Here is a 17,870-nt window from a genome sequence, read left to right on the forward strand (position 1 = left end):
TGCTGAACCGTGTTGTGAGCAATGTTAATAGCATACAACAACAGTGGCTCGTCACATGAAACACCCCATCTCATCAAGGAGATATCTAAGCTATAACAACTTAGAAACTCCATGGTCCATAGCCCTATACTATGCCTCAGTTGAAGATCTAGCAACCATTGACTGCTTTTTACTTCTCCAAGAAACAATATTTCCGACTACCATAGCACAATAACCTGATGTGGATCTCCTGTCATCCACATTTCCTGCCCAATCAACATTTGTATATGCTTCTACCTTCATGTGGCCATGTTTAGAAAACAATATAACTTTCCAGGGGGTTCCCTTACAGTCTGTTTGGTTTGTGCAACTGGTACGAGAAAATAGGAATATTCTTCAAAGATTCCTATTTTCCCATATTTGTTTTGGGCGAAAGGGTGAGACGCAACGAGAATACACGTCTCAATTTTTGGGGCACGGGGTCTCACCAAATACGTGCGACCCCACTAAGAAAGGAAGCTGAGTGAGAAAATTTCATCGAGTGAGGCAATTGAGCGTAGTCTTCTTCTCAGATGCTGCCCAACGGTTTACTCACCGGCGTCATCGCCGGTTACTTTCCAAGCACTCATGAATGATGTATTTCAACCCCACTTGCACAAATTTATACTAGTTTTTTTTGATGATATACTCATCGTTTATAGTGCTACATGGGACGAACACCAGTGCATTTACAAATTACCTTGGAATTACTCAAGACTCATAAACTCTTTGCAAAGGAGTCAAAGTGCGCGTTCGGACAAACTCAAGTACACTACCTTGGGCATGTGGTTGAAAATGGCATTGTAGTGGCAGACCAAGAAAAAATTGCAAGCATGATAAATTGGCTCCAACTTCAAAATGTCAAGGAGTTACGGGCCTTCTTAGGCCTAACAGGGTACTACCGTCAATTTATCAAAGGGTATGGACTGATTGCTACACCTTTGACAAGTTTACTTAAGAAGAACGGGTTTTGCTAGACTATGGAGGCCCAACAGGCCTTTGAGATGCTAAAAACAACTGTTTCATCTCCACCGACACTTGCAATTCTAGATTTCACAAAGGACTTCATCATTGAATGTGATGCGTCAAGACAAGGAGTGGGTGTGGTTCTCATGCAAGAAGGAAGGCCACTAGCTTTTTTCAGCAAGGCATTGACATCACAAAGATGGGCCAGGTCAGTATATGAACGAGAATTGATAGCGGTTGTTCTTGCAGTTCAGCGATGGTGACCCTACCTTCTAGGGAGGAGGTTCATCATACGAATTGACCATTAGAGCTTGAAATTTCTGTTGGAACAGTCAGTTTTATCCCTAGAACAGCAGCGGTGGGTAGCCAAATTACTTGGCTATGATTATGTCATTGAATACAAGGCGGGGCACACTAACAAAGCAACAGATGCACTGTCACATCAACCACAACTGTTTCCACTAGTACTCGAGTCCCCAACATGTTCCTTCATGGATCAGTTACGGGAAGAAACCAAAAGGCACCCAAAAATTGAGCAACCTGCGTTCACAGGTCCAGGAGGAACCTACCATCCACCTAGGGTACACAGTGGAGAATAACTTGCTGTTTTATAAACATCGACTGGTGATACCATAGGATTCAATCCATATTCATCAGCTTCTCGAACTATTCCACTCATCACCAGCAGGAGGCTACTCAGGAATTCTGTGCACTTACAAGAGACTAGCCACCCAATTCCATTGGAAAGGCATGTGGAATTCTGTCCAAAAATTCATAGCCGAATGTGTCATTTGCCAGAAATATAAGTCAGATACCCAGAGCCCAGCAGGCCTGCTACAAGCACTCCCAATTCCTACACAAGTGTGGGCTGATATATCCATGGACTTTGTGACGAGGTTGTCCCTTTCCTATGGCAAGTCTGCCATTCTCGTAGTTGTTGAAAGATTCACCAAGTACTGTCACTTTTGCCCTCTCTCCCACCCTTTCACAGCTTTAATGGTGGCTGAGATCTTTACTAAGGAGGTGGCATGGCTGCATGGTCCCCCTAACTCCATTATCTTAGACCGCGACCCAATTTTTATGAGTCGTTTCTGGGCAGAACTTTTCTGGTTACAAGGAGTGAAGCTCTTCAAATCTACCAGCTACCATCCTCAAACAGACCGACAAACTGAGGTGGTTAACCGGAGTTTGGAAACCTATTTAAGGTGCTATACTGGCGATAGGCCACGACAATGGCTCAAGTGGCTCCATTGGGCATGGTGGTACAATACCACTTATCATAGTTCAGCAGGAATTACTCCATTCCGGGCTCTATATGGACGGGACCCACCTACCCTACTTCCATATGAGAAAGGTTCTATGACAGTAGCAGCATTGGAAGACCAACTCCTCCAATGGGATTTAGTGTTACAAGACCTCAAATCCCACCTTCGTCGAGCCCAACAATGGATGACAAACTCATACAACAAGAAGCATAGGCCAGTTCAGTACCAAATTGGAGATCAAGTCTCCCTTAAACTACACCCATACAAGCAAATTTCAGTAGCAGGCTGCGGGTGGAACAAATTGAGTCCCAGATATTTCGGCCCATTTCAGATTGTTGACTGCATTGGGTCCATGGCATACAAACTTGACCTTCCATCGCCGTCAAAATTACATCCTGTATTTCATGTATCACTGTTAAAAAAATGGCCGAAAATTGGAGAAATAACGACAACGACCCTTCCATCATTTTCGGAAGACGACCAAGTTCAAACTGAACCTACCCATATAACAGACTTCAGATGGGTGTGCAAAGGTCATCACATCGAACCGGAAGCATTGGTGGTGTGGTCAGGTCTCCCACTTGAAGATGCAACTTGGGAACTTTACTTGGATTTACAGAACAGATTCCCACACCTTGACCTTGAGGGCAAGGTCTCTTTCAAGGGAGGAGGAACTTTTAAGACACAAATGACCGAAATAGTGAGTTAGGTGTAAGAAAAGGCCACGCCAGCCTTTAAACAATACAACTGAAAGCCAACCACTAGAACAAAATACATAACAGAACTGTACAAGTGGATAGGCTTGTGTAACTAATTGTATCACAGTTATAAATAATGAAAGAAAGATCAAAGGGGGAGACATTGATTCTAGGAATTCTCTCTCTCTCTCTCTCTCGTTTCAGGAGGTAGGCTCCCTTGAAGAGCTCTGCGTTAGGCAACAATCTAACACCAGGGTCTTTTCCGAACAAAGAGAGAGAGTAGTCAAACACTTTCAATGTTCACCTATTCAAGATGATCCAATTGCTACCTTATCTCCTTGGATGAAACTAGCATGTGAGGGTCTTCTTTTTTCTTTCTTCTTAATTAAATATTGCACAATAATGGTATTCTAAAAGGCTTGCATTTTTAGTGGGTTGAGTTAAGGTTTTAAATATTGATATGATACGTCCGATACGGGGCATATTGTATTAGTATCGTTAGTAACCAGCATGGGATACACTATGACTGGAGGCGTACCTTCCAGTTGTGCGTATTGGGCCAATATGGGTGTGTATTGGTCCATATTGTATTTTATCGGTTGATGCGCATAGATATGGACTGGTACACAATGGTACGCCATGCGTCCATGCCTTTCTAGTTTTTACTAGAAAATGAGAATGGGGTGATTCAAGCCCAAGTCAACTCGTACAATAATGCTTAGTGCCTAAGTTCTTAAACCACTAAGTTATTTATCTTCTTGTGATAATAAGTGAAATAAAATAACTTTTATTAACTTTATTGTCTAAATGCAATCCAAATAAATAGTATATATTTATGTTTAACAACTCCAACTAAAAGAAGAATAATATTCAAAATTAGTATTTTATAAAGTGATGTAATAAATAATCTGTACAAATAAAAATTAATAATAGAATAATTATTTTAGTACTTAAATTTATAAATTTGCACATGATATCTATCTTAAAATTTTTATATATTTTTTAAGTTATTAATTAATATTTTAATTTACATTAAATGACAACATATTTATTATTTAAAAAAATAAAAATTGTTTACAAAATATTCAAGAATATAATATTAAATTGAATATATCAAATCTACTAATCTACATTTATATCAAAAAATGATTTTTAATTTTAAAAAAGTTATAGAAATAAAAATATTAATAATGGAATAATCATTTTAGTAATTAAAAATTATCAATTTGCATATAATAGGTGCATATGTTTTGTGTTGAGATTAATCATTAAGTTGAGATTATATATTTTTATAAATTATTAGTTGATATTTTAATTTACATTTGAGAATTTAATATTTGGTTGGCTTTTTTGTTAATGTAAAAAATTAAAAATAGTAAAATAGAAAATAAATAATTAAAATATAATAGGTGTATATGTTTTGTGGTTTGGACTCTTGATTGATGCATTATCAATAAAATTGTATGATATTTATGCATCATGTTATGTTAATTGTAATATATTTTTTCATATACACCATTAAAATATACATTTTCTATGTATTTATACATTATTTGTGGCTATTTGACCTTAAATTTAGTATTATTAGTGTATTTATGGAATTTGTATGTGTTTCTCTAGCGTATCCAAGTGTTTCTATATTTTTTGTCCATATCCATGTGTTTTCAAAGTGTATCTGTATCCAAGTTGTCCAATACGATACCCATACTGATACTTTTATCCTTGGATTGAGTAGACTAGTAGTTGTTTTGGATAAGAGGTCTATGGGACTACCCTTTATTTTAATGCTGTTTTTAATGTTACTCTTCTTTTAGATTTCATCACCAAAGAGTGCCATTGGTAATTCTTGTATGTGGAACTGCTTGTGTTGGGAAGTCAACAATTGCCACCCTGCTTGCACAAAGGCTAAACTTGCCAAATGTTTTACAGGTAGACATGTTTACATCTTTCTGCAGAAATTCTTATGTATATATGCACCCATGTAACACATGACTTACCAATCCATCCCCACCCACATAGCCATACATAGACACACATACAACAGGTCAGTTGGGTTTGTTTTCTGGATGAGCTATCCTATTTCAATTACATAGAGAGATGTTGTAGCTGATTCTCGGCCATCATCCATCAGATGGGGTCCCTGAATTAGCAATTGAAAGCTTAAATTTTCTTTGTTAAAATACACCCAGAAAATAGATCTCAAAGAACCACTCAACCTAAAAGCTTAAGCTGTTAAGTGAGGTCTTTGAATAGGTTTTATTCTCTAACATGCCCCCTCACACGAAAACCCATTGGGCTTGAAGTGTGGACAGCACAGGCCCACCCATACCTTGTGCTGAAACTTAATTAATTATAATGGGGGTGACAAGAATCGAACACTAGACCACTTGGTCAAAGTGGCTCTGATACCATATCAAAGAACCATTCAACCTAAAAGCTTAAGCTGTTAACTGAGGTCTTTGAATAGGTTTTATTCTCTAACAATAGAGTTAATTTTGGTCATGTAGCTGGGGCTGTTGCATTGAAATTTGGCCAATGAATAGATGCTAGAGAGGGGAATACATGGATCTCTTTTGGGACCAACAGTGCTTCCACATATAAGGTTCCTGATTTTTACGAGCCAACTTTGGTGTCTTAAAAGCCGAAATGTGCAAGCTTGCTTTGCAATATATATATATATATATATTGCTGAAAGTAATCTTCTTTAGATGATCAACCCTATTCATAGCATGTGGGAGGATTCTGTGGTCAAAAGGAGGATTCTGTGGCAAAGGGTTCTCTCTCTCTCTCTCTGAACTTTCTCAAGTATAATATGCTTTTATTGGTATTTATGTATTTTTTTTATCATTGCAGACTGCTATGGTATATGAATTGCTACGCACATCAACAGAGTATGTGAAGCTACTTTATTTATTTTTCCCTTATTTATCCATTTGTATTATATATCCAGATGCATAAACAACATAAAGTTCAGAAAAGGATGCTTCCTTTTTGTAGAAAATTGGATAATTAGTATGAGAGAGAATCAAACAAGTATCACTTTCATAAAAGAAACAAATCTAAGGGTGTCACTTGCTCTTGCAAGTTGCAATATAAGTGAATATTACTATATTCAATTCATTATTTGGTTATTAGTTTTGTTTTTAGAGTATACACTTTTGATTTGAATAATGTAAGTTGTCAAAATATGCCTGTAATAGCATATTCGATGTGGAAAGTAAGTATCCCAGGAAACAAAAAGAGAACGTACAAATCATCCCAGGCAGCATCTGGCAAATAGCTTCAGAGAGGACCCTGAGAGGAGGGGGGTGGGGGAAGGTGCTGCTGCTGTGCTTTGTAGCATCAGGAGTATTCATGATAGAAAGTGAACTTCTATTGTCAAACAGGGGAGGCATGAGAGGGAAGTGGAGGAAAAGGCCTTTTTCTTAAGTTATTTTAAAAATTCATTACACTTTTATTTGTACAAAGTATATGCTGATGACAATGATAATAATTAACCACATTAGCCTTCCAAATTCTGAAGCCTCTTCAATGGTTATACCATTCAGCTCTTTTAACCATTCTTCTAAGTACACTCACCACAAAAGTAGAGGGTGAAAGTAGATCATCTTGTTGAATCTTTGGCTTAAAAGAATCCTTACAAAATACATTAATGAGAAACAGAAAAGTGGTACATCTATCCGCCTCTATCTAACCTTGAAATCCAACCTCTTAACAATGTGATACAGAAAAACCCTGTAAAAAAGCATGGAAGCTTATTAATCATTGTTGTTTTTTCTTAAGTTTGGGGGAGTGTCTTGTTTGGTTTTTTATCTCTTTTTAATAGCAAGACTCTCTATTCCCCAAAGAAACGGTATAATGGCCACAAGGTTTTGGCCTTACCAATAAAGAAGGTTTTTTCTGTTCAGTAATGAATGTTTCATTTCCAGTGCCATAAAAAGGAGATGTCTTTGGTGGAAATATTTTGGTTTCAGTGGGAATTTAAAACCATGTTAGCCTGTGATATAATAACCATAAGATTTCAGCCTGACCAATAAAGAAGGCTTTTTCTGTTCAGTAATGAATGTTTCATTTCCAGTGCCATAAAAAGGAGATGTATTTGGTGGAAATATTTTGGTTTCAGTGGGAATTTAAAACCATGCTAGCCTGTGATCCTGTTTAGTGTAGGATTTGATATTGAAGTTCCCCCATGCCTTTCTTTAGGAAAAAAATAATTTGCATTTACGAATGTTATGTGAGAAAATCATTTTTGTATATGAGAAACTTAATAAACCTCGGGGCTCCGAAAGATCAAACTAAATTGTGGCATAAAAGAGGTCATTGTCCAATGCTAGTCCTAGCTATCTGTGTAATGTAGGATGAGAAGGAGAAAGTCCTACTGGGTTCAATGTGGTGTGAGAAGAGGGAGATCTAAGGATCTAAATAAAGGTACGAGGAGATTCAGAATTTCAGATCTGAATATAAAGGAGAAAGAGAAAGATCACACCATTATCCACATGTAACTTAAAAAGGACTTCGTTTTGTTAGTTCCACTCTCAAAATTCAGTTAAAATGGCTATTTATAGACTGAAATTGAGGGATCAGATCTCTAGTTAAAGACTCCAATTTCAACACCCAAGACAAATTCTAACTGCTTCAAAAGGCAACCCAATAGGTAACCCATGGGGACACTAGTAAGGTCTCTAACTCCTACCAATTAGCAGACTGAGTAGACAATTTAGAGCATTCATGAGAAGGGAGATGTACAAAACATAAACAACCAAACACATGAAGAGTAAAAAATTCTGGTGGACGACAAAACAATTTCTGAAAAGGAGATACGTTTGCAAGAACAAAAGAAGGAATATAGTTGATCAAGAACACAACCATATTAGCTGCCTCCACCCAAAAAGAAGAAGGTGCATGCAACTCTTGTAATAAGGTCCTTACAATACTAAGAACATGTCCATTCTTGCGCCCGGCCACACAATTTTGCTAGGGAGTATTTGGACAACTTCATTGAACTTGTATCCCATTAGTCTTCAAATAAGATAGAAAGTCTCATTGGTGTACAGTGTACTGTCCCCCTGAATTTGAACGGAGGATACGTACACAAGACTCAAATTGAACTCATACCATGGTGTGGAATAACCAGAATGTTAGGAAGACTTCTGATTTGTGACGAAGAAAATAAATCTAGGTGTACCTAGTGCAATCATCAATAGAGTACAAAATACTTGTAGCCCAAATGAGAAGTAATAGAAGAAGTCCAAATATCGGTATGTATAATTTCAAATGGAGAAGTAGCATGCGTAGACTTACGAGGAAAAGGCAAAGTACGACTCTTAACAAGAAACACATGAAGTATCAAAGGTTCGAAGAAGGAATTTTGGTTCTTATAAAACCGGAGTTGAACAAAAGCTTCAAATTTTCAAAATGTGGATGGCCCAAACACTTATGCCACAAGTCCTAAACATTGTTTCTTTGACAAAAAAAAAAAAAAAAAAACAGAACTAGATGAGGAAGAGCTGAAATAAGTTGATGACTTGGTTGTGAGGAGCTTCTCGAACTCCAATGCAAATAGGCGGCCCAACCTATGCCCTTCCCTTTCACCTTCCCAATGCATTGGTCGTGAATCAACCAACCATCAGAAGAAAAGGTAAGAATGTGACCTTTGTGTTAACAACTTAACCTACTGAAATAAGGTTTGTAATGAGATTGGGGACAAAGGTCTTGGTAAGGGAAAAGGAAGATAAGGGCGAAAGCTTAAGAGACAAATTGTTACTACCAATGGTGATTCGATTTTTCATCATTAGCAATAACAACATGTTTATGATGGGTTTCAATATAATTACTTGAGGGTCCAGGGTAGGCTCCGGTCATATGATTGGTAGCTTCATCCAAATAGGAGAAGAGGAAAGACAATAACGGGAAAACTCACCAAATAAGCCAATAGCAAAGAAAGTAGGAGAGATAGCAGAGGATGTCAGTTTCCGAATTTTCTCTTCATGAATAGGTGCGGATGATTCATCTTTAACCAAAGAGTCAAACTTAGTAGGAGTGGTGCTAGAAGTCTGGCCCTCAGTCACCTGATATGCATGATGCCGGTTATTCTTTTGAACACCCTTAGCTGGTCAAACAAGGCAATCTGGAATAATGTGACCATGTTGTTTATAGTAAGTACACAAATTTTTCTTCTTACAATGTGAAGCAATATGGCTGAACCCTTTACACTCATAGTATTGAACCTTTGAGGCATCCTTATTGGATGATTTCTTACTTTCATGTGCAATGAAAGCAGTATCAATCTCAGTATCAGCTAGCTTTCCATAAAGTCCTAGAACAGTCAAAAGTCTAGTCTCCCCCCAAGGAGTTCACCTATCACTAAGTCTAGGTCTGGAAGGATCCCTTTGCACAAGATATTAGGCCTAATTATTTTGTATTTAGGTCTGAGTTTCATCGGAAATTGATTTACCTTCCGTTTCTCAAAATGTTTCTGAAGGTATTTGATAACTCAATAGAATCTGAAGGGTCAATATGGACTAACTCATATTCAGCCCATAAGTCCAGAAATCTAGCATAGTACTCTTGTATTTTCCTGTCCCCTTGGAATAAGCAAAAATTTCAGATTCAATTTGATATTGTCTAGACATACTTGACTGATAGTAAACTTCAGATAAACATACATGTCATACACAGTTCTCGTTCATCTCATAGGAACAGTAATATGGGTCTCTATAGAGCTTAGATTCCAAGAAACCAACTTTCCATTGTCAAGCTTTCATTGCTGAATAGCCTTCACATCAGTTTCTTTGGGTTTAGTGACTTCACCATTCAAATAGCCTTCTAAACCTTTTCTCTCAACAAAAATAAAAAAATCAAAGTGGAACTTCCACATACTGTAGTTAGTTCCATTGAATTTTACAGGAATAACATCCATGTTTTCAGCCATTTTATTGAACAGTTCACAGGTCAACACTGTAGCACTAGTAAAGCTGAGTCCACAACTAGACAAATAACAACAGTTTTCCAAGTAAAAAGGAACCTGGAATCTTCCAACACATTGAGAAACAGAATCCCACAACAAAAGAAGAAATATTTTCTAGAGAACAAGTCCAAACAGAAAAGTATCCAAAGTTGACAGCCCAAAAAAAGAGGTTGCAGTCCTATCGATTCAAAGAAGGGATCAAAACCCTTCTGAAACAGATTGGAATCTTCAACCAATCAAAATAATATCTAGAGGTCAGGGCGACACAAACTCTAGAGTTTCAAGATGAACTAAGCATCCGATCAAGAGAAATCTAAGAAAAACCTACCTAGTAGGCGTTCTTTTCCAGGAAAAAAACAGTTTCTTGGACTGAGTAAAACTCCCTTCAAGAAAGGCCTAAACTATGACTGAAGGTAGCTCTTGATCTCTCTAAACTATTCTTCAAATCCCAGGTCTTGAATCAAAACAAAAGCTCTGATACCCCGACAACAACCTGAACTGAAGAGTAACACAAGGTTTCAGATGGGTGTTAAAGATGAGTCAACCCCCACCCCCAAAGAGCCTTTATTATATTATGTATATTTGCAAGTAAGCCCTTATGGGGCTAATAGATTACAAGAAAGCCCTTATAGGGCTGAAAGAGAAAAGATAAAAGAATAAAATAATACAATACAGCATTGACTATAATAATAGAATTCATCAATACTCTCCACAATATTGAGAGGTCCTGCATTTGTTGATGAGACAATAATAGAATTCTAAATTCATCAATACTCTCCACAATAATGCAAATTTAGAATTGTGAAAAGGGGATGATTTTAATTCCAGGGCTTTATATTTGAAGAATATGTCAATTTGCAGAGCATATGGAGAGCAAACAAATGTTTAGAGATGTGGTGCTAGTTACCAAGTTCAGAAATGAACTATTTCTATTATCTCAGATCATATATTCATGAGAAGATAAATCACAATAGGATGTGTATGAAAGAATTGAAGATCTTCTTTGAGGTGTGTAGAGAGACTGGGCCGAATGGGCCCTAGCCCATTAATGTCTTATTGGTTAGTTCTTTTTTGTTATTTGTTCTTAATGGGCCTTTAATTATCGTTTATGTTTTCTAAGTATGCTGATGAGGTGGGCGCCCACTTAAGGCCAGACTTGTAAACTATGTAACTTAAGTAAGATTAATAAAAGCTTAGAGTGGGGGAAAATAGGAGATTATCGAACTCCTCCTTTCTCCTTTCTTCTCCATTCTTCCTTCTTCTTGCTGTCTTCTTCTTCTTCTCTACTTATTTTGCTATAATCTAAATTATTCTACTATTTTTTATTGGTTTGAATCACATCTTGGTATCAAAGCAGGTCTTCCTTCACTTTTATCATTTTTTCTTTTCTTTTCCCATACACTTCTTCTAATCGAAAGGTGTATGGAGAGATAAATTTCTGATCATTCAAAGAACTTGTATGCCTAGTTGGTAGAGGGTTTGGAGAGTCAGAATCTGGCTGTAGATTGCCAAGAAAGTGGGGCTGTAGATTTTTTACCCAAAACCCTAGCCGACTATAGAGTTTCTAGTTATAGGTTAAAGAGACTGTTTGGGTGTGGCGCTCAAGGCTTGGAGGGTTCCTTTTTATCTCCAAAAGTGGGTGGTTGCAGTTGGAAGAGGTTTGGGTAGCTCTGGTTTGAGCAGCTACTTCTTCTCTCTTTCTTCCTGTTGGTTCGGCTGTCTTAATTTGTATGTTTATCTTTGTTGGGTCTTAAGTCATTAGTTATTGGGCCTTAGTTACTGGGCCTAATCTTATTTAGTGTTTATTTTGACTAGGTGTCCCATCACTAATCAGGGGCATTCTGGTCTATTTATGTAACATTATGTAATGTTCTTATATATAATAGATTAGGGCTGGCTGAGAACTATTCTGCCGCCCATCTCATATCTTCTTCTTATTCTTCTTCTCCTCTCATTCGACAGCTCTATTTCAGCAAACATGGTATCAGAGCACTAATCTTTCGACTGGTTACAGCAGCCACCTCTTCTACTCGCAGTTAACTCTCTCACTTCTTTTTTTTGGTTGCTGCAAAGAAACCCTAGGCTTGGTCGTAGAACACAGCTGGACCTACATCTAGGGTTTCCCTTGGTTGTAGGGCCCAAGGGGAGTTAGACCCAGAGGCTGATGCCCTAATAGACATAGTACAACAGACTGTAGCCATTCGGCTAAGATAGATCTGTGTAGAACAGATCTAGGCGGAAGGACTAATCTCAACAGTCCTAGAACTGTTCGTGAGTGAGGTTATAACCTGCGATAGAGTGCTTAGCACACAATAGAAGCCAACATAGCAAGTTGCTGGCTGCGGCAGCAGTGATTAGAACACAGCAGAAGGTAGCACAACAGATTATAATCTGTGACAGCAGTAATTAGGGCACAGTGTGCAGTGCAGTACTCGGTGTTTCAGCTCTGTGTTGGGTTCTCAGGACTGAGTTTATAGTGCAACAAGTTCCGTAAGTGTGAAACAGTTCACTATATATTGTGTTTATAGTCTTGACATTTACGAGTAAGAGAAGATGTCTTCCATATCCAGGGAAGTGTCTTCTAGAGATGTTAGAGATTGTGGGTGATCTCCTAATTTGGAGAATCCAAATCTGCACAGCCTACAGATCACAAGTGTGTTGTTGGATGAGTACAACTTCAGAGAATGGTCTGTCTCAGCCATGCTTTTCATCACATCCCGGGAACTCACTGGTTACTTGGACGGGCAGAAGAAGGAACCCGAAGCGGGGAGTGCTGAATATGCAACTTGACGCAAGGAGAATGCTATAGTTATGTCCTGGCTACTTGCCTCAATGACTCCAAGAGTAGCTAGGACTGTTCAACATTTTTCCACGGCTGCCAAGATATGGGAAAAAGTTTCTAAAACCTATGGGCAGAAAAAGAATAATGCCAGAATTTACAGATTGAATCAAGACATTGCTGCCTTGAGGCAAGGAGATGAGTGTTGCAACATATTTTGCTACACTAGAAGGACTATGGGAAGAGTTAGATCACCACCTTATTATTGATTGGGAGAATGCCAGAGACAAGGAAAAGCATGACAAACAAGTTGAAGAGGGTAGAGCATTTAAGTTTCTAGCTGGCCTAGATCCTATATATGAGAGCATAAGGTCCCAAATTCTGGGAAGGGATGAAATGCCAGACTTACATCATGTTTACTACCTTGTGAGGAATGAAGAGGTGAGAAGAAAAGAGATGCAGGTTGATACTCAAACTAAACTAGCTGAACAGTCTGTGGAACATTCAGCCCTGATCTCTACAAATCAAAGGGGAAACAGGCACTCTGACAAGAGACATCTGAAGTGCACCCACTGTGGAGGGGAAAGGCATGTGAAAGAGACCTGTTGGGTTCTCCATCCACATCTGAAGCCAGCTGCATTGAGGAAAGATAAGAAGCATCAGAAGGGTCAATCTGCAAGTGTGAATCTGGCTACGGGTCAAAGTGATGATGGTTCAAAACTCTCATCCACAGTTACTTCCTCTTCCATGGGACAGACTACTAATTCCCCTGGAACCGGGTCCTTGGGTTTTACTGCTGATGAGGTAGAGGTACTTAGCCGGGCCCTAGCCCGTCTAAGGACCAATTCTCTTCCATCCTCCTCCCTTGCCAGATCAGGTATTGTCTCTGCCTTTAGTGCATCTAATACTATTGACCCTGCCTCTTGGATTATTGATTATGGTGCAACTGACCACATGACACACATGTCTTCTCTATTTTCTTCCTTTCATTTAATGTCTGGCCAAGATAAAATGAAGGTTGCTGATGGTTCTCTCTCTACCATCTCTGGGAAAGGAGTGGTTGACCTAAGCAAGGACCTCTCATTCAAATCTGTCTTGCATTTTCCCAATCTTTCTTCAAATCTCTTATCTGTTTCAAAGCTTACCAAAAATTTGAATTGTAGCATAACCTTTTTTCCTACTCATTGTGTCTTTCAGGACAGATTGACGAAGAGAACGATTGGGAGCGGTCATGAGTGTGGAGGTCTCTACTACCTTGATGCAGACATCAGTTCGGCCTTACAAACATCTGCTACTAGTAGTCAGTCCAATGTGGAGTCAATAGCTAGGTTACATCTGTGGCATGCTAGGCTAGGTCATTTACCGTTTTCATCATTGGAAGTGTTGTTTTCAGAATTATTCAAAGGTGTTTCAAGTCAAGAGTTAGTTTGTGAAGTCTGTCAACTATCAAAGCAATGTAGAACTGTTTATTCAACTTCGAGTAATGACATTCAAGCTCTTTTTGACTTAGTCCACTCTGATGTTTGGGGCCCCTCTCCCATTATTTCTGTTGATGGCTTTCGATACTTTATCAGTTTTATTGATCACTATTCTCGATGCACATGGATCTACTTATTAAAAGCATGAGAAGAAGTACCGCGGGTAACCATGACATTTTGCAAAATGATTGAAACATAATTTGGCACGAAGATCAAACAATTCAGGTCAGATAATGTTGCAGAATACTTTGAAAGGTCCTTGAATCTGTTTATGGAGGATGCTGGAATGATTCATCAGTCATCTTGTGTTAGTACCCCCCAACAGAATGGGTTTGCTGAACGCAAGAATAGGCACCTATTGGAGACTGCTCGAGCCTTACTATTTCAGCACAAAGTTCCAAAAAACTATTGGTCTCAAGCAATCCTTACTGCATCATATCTGATAAATCGAATGCCATCCAAGGTATTGGGGATGAAAACTCCTTTCTCTGTTCTTTGCCCTCATCTTCCTGACTTTTCTCTTTCACCGAGAGTCTTTGGTTGTGTATGCTTTATACATGTCAAGGATCCGAAGAAGACCAAATTGGATCCTAGGGCTACAAAGGGAATCTTTTTGGGGTACTCCCCTACTCAGAAGGGATACAAGTGTTATGATCCAGTCACCAAGAAAAAATATGTCACAAAGGATGTGGTATTCTTTGAGTCTCAATCCTATTTTCATTCTTCCCAGAATCCTCTTCAGGGGGAGACTAGTGGGATGGAAGAGGATTCTTCTGTTCCCCCATTCTTTGTGCCTCTCTCTACCTCAGGCCTTCCATCCTCTCCTCCTAATCAACCTAGTTGTGGTATCCCGGGTGAATCTAGTGAGGCTCCCATTGTACCAACTACTACTAGTGATGTTGCAAATATTACTGAAGACTTCAACAGGCTGCAAAGAGATATCAGAATCACCTACAACAGAAGGAAAAATGGCCCTCTAACTCATGACAGCAACCAATTGGACTCGGATCAACCTGTCTCAGAAACTCAAGGTAATCCTATCAGTTCCTCTGACTTGGATCTTCCTATTGCCCTTCGTAAGTCTACTCGTTCTTGTACTATCAGACACCCCATTGCTGATTTTGTGTCTTACTCACATTTGTCTCCTCGTTATTGTTCTTTTGTGTCTGCTCTCTCTTCTGTGCATGTTCCTACCAGGTATTCTGAGGCAGTATCTGACCCAAAATGGAAAGAGGCTATGGACGAAGAAATGAAGGCCTTAATGAAAGCAGGGACTTGGGAATTAGTGGATCTACAAGAAGGGAAAGGCACTATTGGATGCAAGTGGGTGTTCACTGTGAAGCATAGGGAGGACGGGTCCATTGAAAGGTACAATGCTAGACTGGTAGCAAAAGGGTTTACTCAAAAAGAAGGGATTGACTACAAAGAAACCTTTGCTCCGGTGGCAAAATTCAACACAATCCGAGTTCTATTATCATTAGCTGCAAATTTCTCATGGGAGCTACATCAGTTGGACGTGAAGAATGCTTTCTTGAATGGCGACCTGCATGAAGAGGTGTTCATGGATCCTCCACCAGGTTATGGGTTTGGCAAGAAGGTATGTAGACTGAGAAAAGCCCTATACGGCCTTAAGCAGTCCCCTCGAGCTTGGTTTGAGAAGCTATGTGGGGCCATGAAGAAAGGGGGTTACACTCAAAGTGGGGCAGATCATACCCTATTCATAAGGAAGAGAAATGGCAAACTTACAGCACTTATTGTCTATGTGGATGATATGGTAATTACAGGGGATGATCAGGAAGAGATTAAAAGACTAAAGGAGGTCTTGGCTGCTGAATTTGAGATCAAAGACCTGGGCCAACTGAGATACTTTCTTGGGATTGAAGTTGCAAGATCCAAAGAGGGCATCTATATATGTCAGCGGAAATACATCCTTGATCTTCTTCAAGAGACAGGTATGATGGGGTATAGGCCAGCAGATACTCCAATAGAACAGAATCATGGTCTACAGGAGTCAGTAGGAGAGGACTACCTTGATAAGTTAAGATACCAAAAGCTAGTGGGGAAGTTGATTTACCTGTCCCTCACTCGCCCTGACATTGCTTATGCTGTACATGTTGTCAGTCAGTTCATGCACACTCCTAAAATCCCTTACATGAAAGCTGTGGAAAGGATCCTCAGATATTTGAAGTCTTGCCCGGGGAAAGGGATTCTGTTCAGGAAAAACAGTAAAATTGAAGTTGAAGGATATACTGATGCAGATTGGGCTGGCTCTGTTGGGGACAGGAAGTCTACTTCTGGGTACTGCACCTTTGTTGGAGGAAATTTAGTTACATGGAGGAGTAAAAAACAGAATGTGGTTGCTAGATCTAGTGCAGAGGCCGAATATCGAGCTATGGCTCATGGTGTTGCTGAACTTTTATGGCTTAAGATCCTGCTTGGTGAACTTGGAATAAAGATTGAGTGTCCTCTCAGGTTGTACTGTGACAACAAGGCTGCCATCAACATTGCAAATAACCCAGTGCAACATGATAGAACGAAACATATTGAGATAGACTGTCACTTTGTTAGATAAAGAATTGTCTCAGGAGAACTCTGCATCCCTTATACTCCCTCCGAGATGCAGATTGCAGATGTTCTGACTAAAGGGCTAGCTACAATGAAATTCGTGGACTTACTTGGCAAGCTAAACATGATTGACATCCATGCTTAGTTTGAGGGGGAGTGTTGGTTCGGCTGTCTTAATTTGTATGTTTATCTTTGTTGGGTCTTAAGTCATTAGTTATTGGGCCTTAGTTACTGGGCCTAATCTTATTTAGTGTTTATTTTGACTAGGTGTCCCATCACTAATCAGGGGCATTCTGGTCTATTTATGTAACATTATGTAATGTTCTTATATATAATAGATTAGGGCTGGTTGAGAACTATTCTGCCGCCCATCTCATATCTTCTTCTTCTTCTTCTTCTCCTCTCATTCGACAGCTCTATTTCAGCAAACACTTCCCAAAGGCTAGGTATAGTGAAACCCTAGTTTTTGGTTTTTTAAGTATTGGACTGACCTCAGTTAGGTCTATAAAGGTTGAAAACATTGTTCTTTGATTTTCGTTTGATTGATGGAGCAATCTGGAAGTGAGATGAATTAGATCCCGGTGTCAGGGGTTGGTTCCGTAGGTTCCATTCTGACAGGGGTGACTACAATCAAACTTGACGGAACAAATTACTTAGCTTGGGCACAATCTATAAAGATTCATGTCTGTAGTAGGGGTAAACTAAGGTTTCTCACGGGCAGTAAGGTGAAACCGGAAGAGGCTGATCTTGCATATGTGAAATGGATGCAAGATAACTACACAGTTATTGGGTGGTTGGTAAATTCTATGTAGCCCCACATAAGTCAACACTATCTTTGGATGACTTCAGCGAAGGAGATTTGGGATAGTGTTATAGAAACATATTCTCAGAAATTGAATATTGCAAGGGCCTACAAATCGAAGAATGATGTGAAAATTTTGAAACAGGGGGAGAAGAGTGTAGCTGTCTACTACTCGATGTTGAAGTCACTATGGCAGGAGATTGATGTTATGGAAGTAGTTGTATGGGAAAGCACCAAAGATGCAGAGACTTTCAGGAAACTTGTGGAAAGAAACAAGGTGTTTGAATTCCTTAAGGACTTAATCCTGAATTTGATATTACAAGGCAGAATAT

The 17,870-nt window shown here is 39.0% G+C and overlaps 1 protein-coding gene across 7 annotated transcripts in view; it reads left to right on the plus strand.

Annotated features, from left to right (window-relative positions):
• LOC104602358 (uncharacterized) overlaps positions 1–17,870 on the plus strand; it is a 100,833-nt gene that overhangs the window by 17,598 nt on the left and 65,365 nt on the right. For all 7 annotated transcript variants that reach the window (XM_010266016.3, XM_088895804.1, XM_010266017.3 and 4 more), the window contains exons 6-7: positions 4,762–4,876; positions 5,801–5,838. In XM_010266016.3, the coding sequence (XP_010264318.1) occupies positions 4,762–4,876; positions 5,801–5,838 (153 nt within the window). The remainder of the gene's footprint in view (positions 1–4,761; positions 4,877–5,800; positions 5,839–17,870) is intronic.

This window comes from Nelumbo nucifera, chromosome 1, assembly GCF_055504915.1.
Source record: "Nelumbo nucifera cultivar China Antique chromosome 1, China Antique-T2T, whole genome shotgun sequence".
Lineage (NCBI taxonomy): Eukaryota > Viridiplantae > Streptophyta > Magnoliopsida > Proteales > Nelumbonaceae > Nelumbo > Nelumbo nucifera.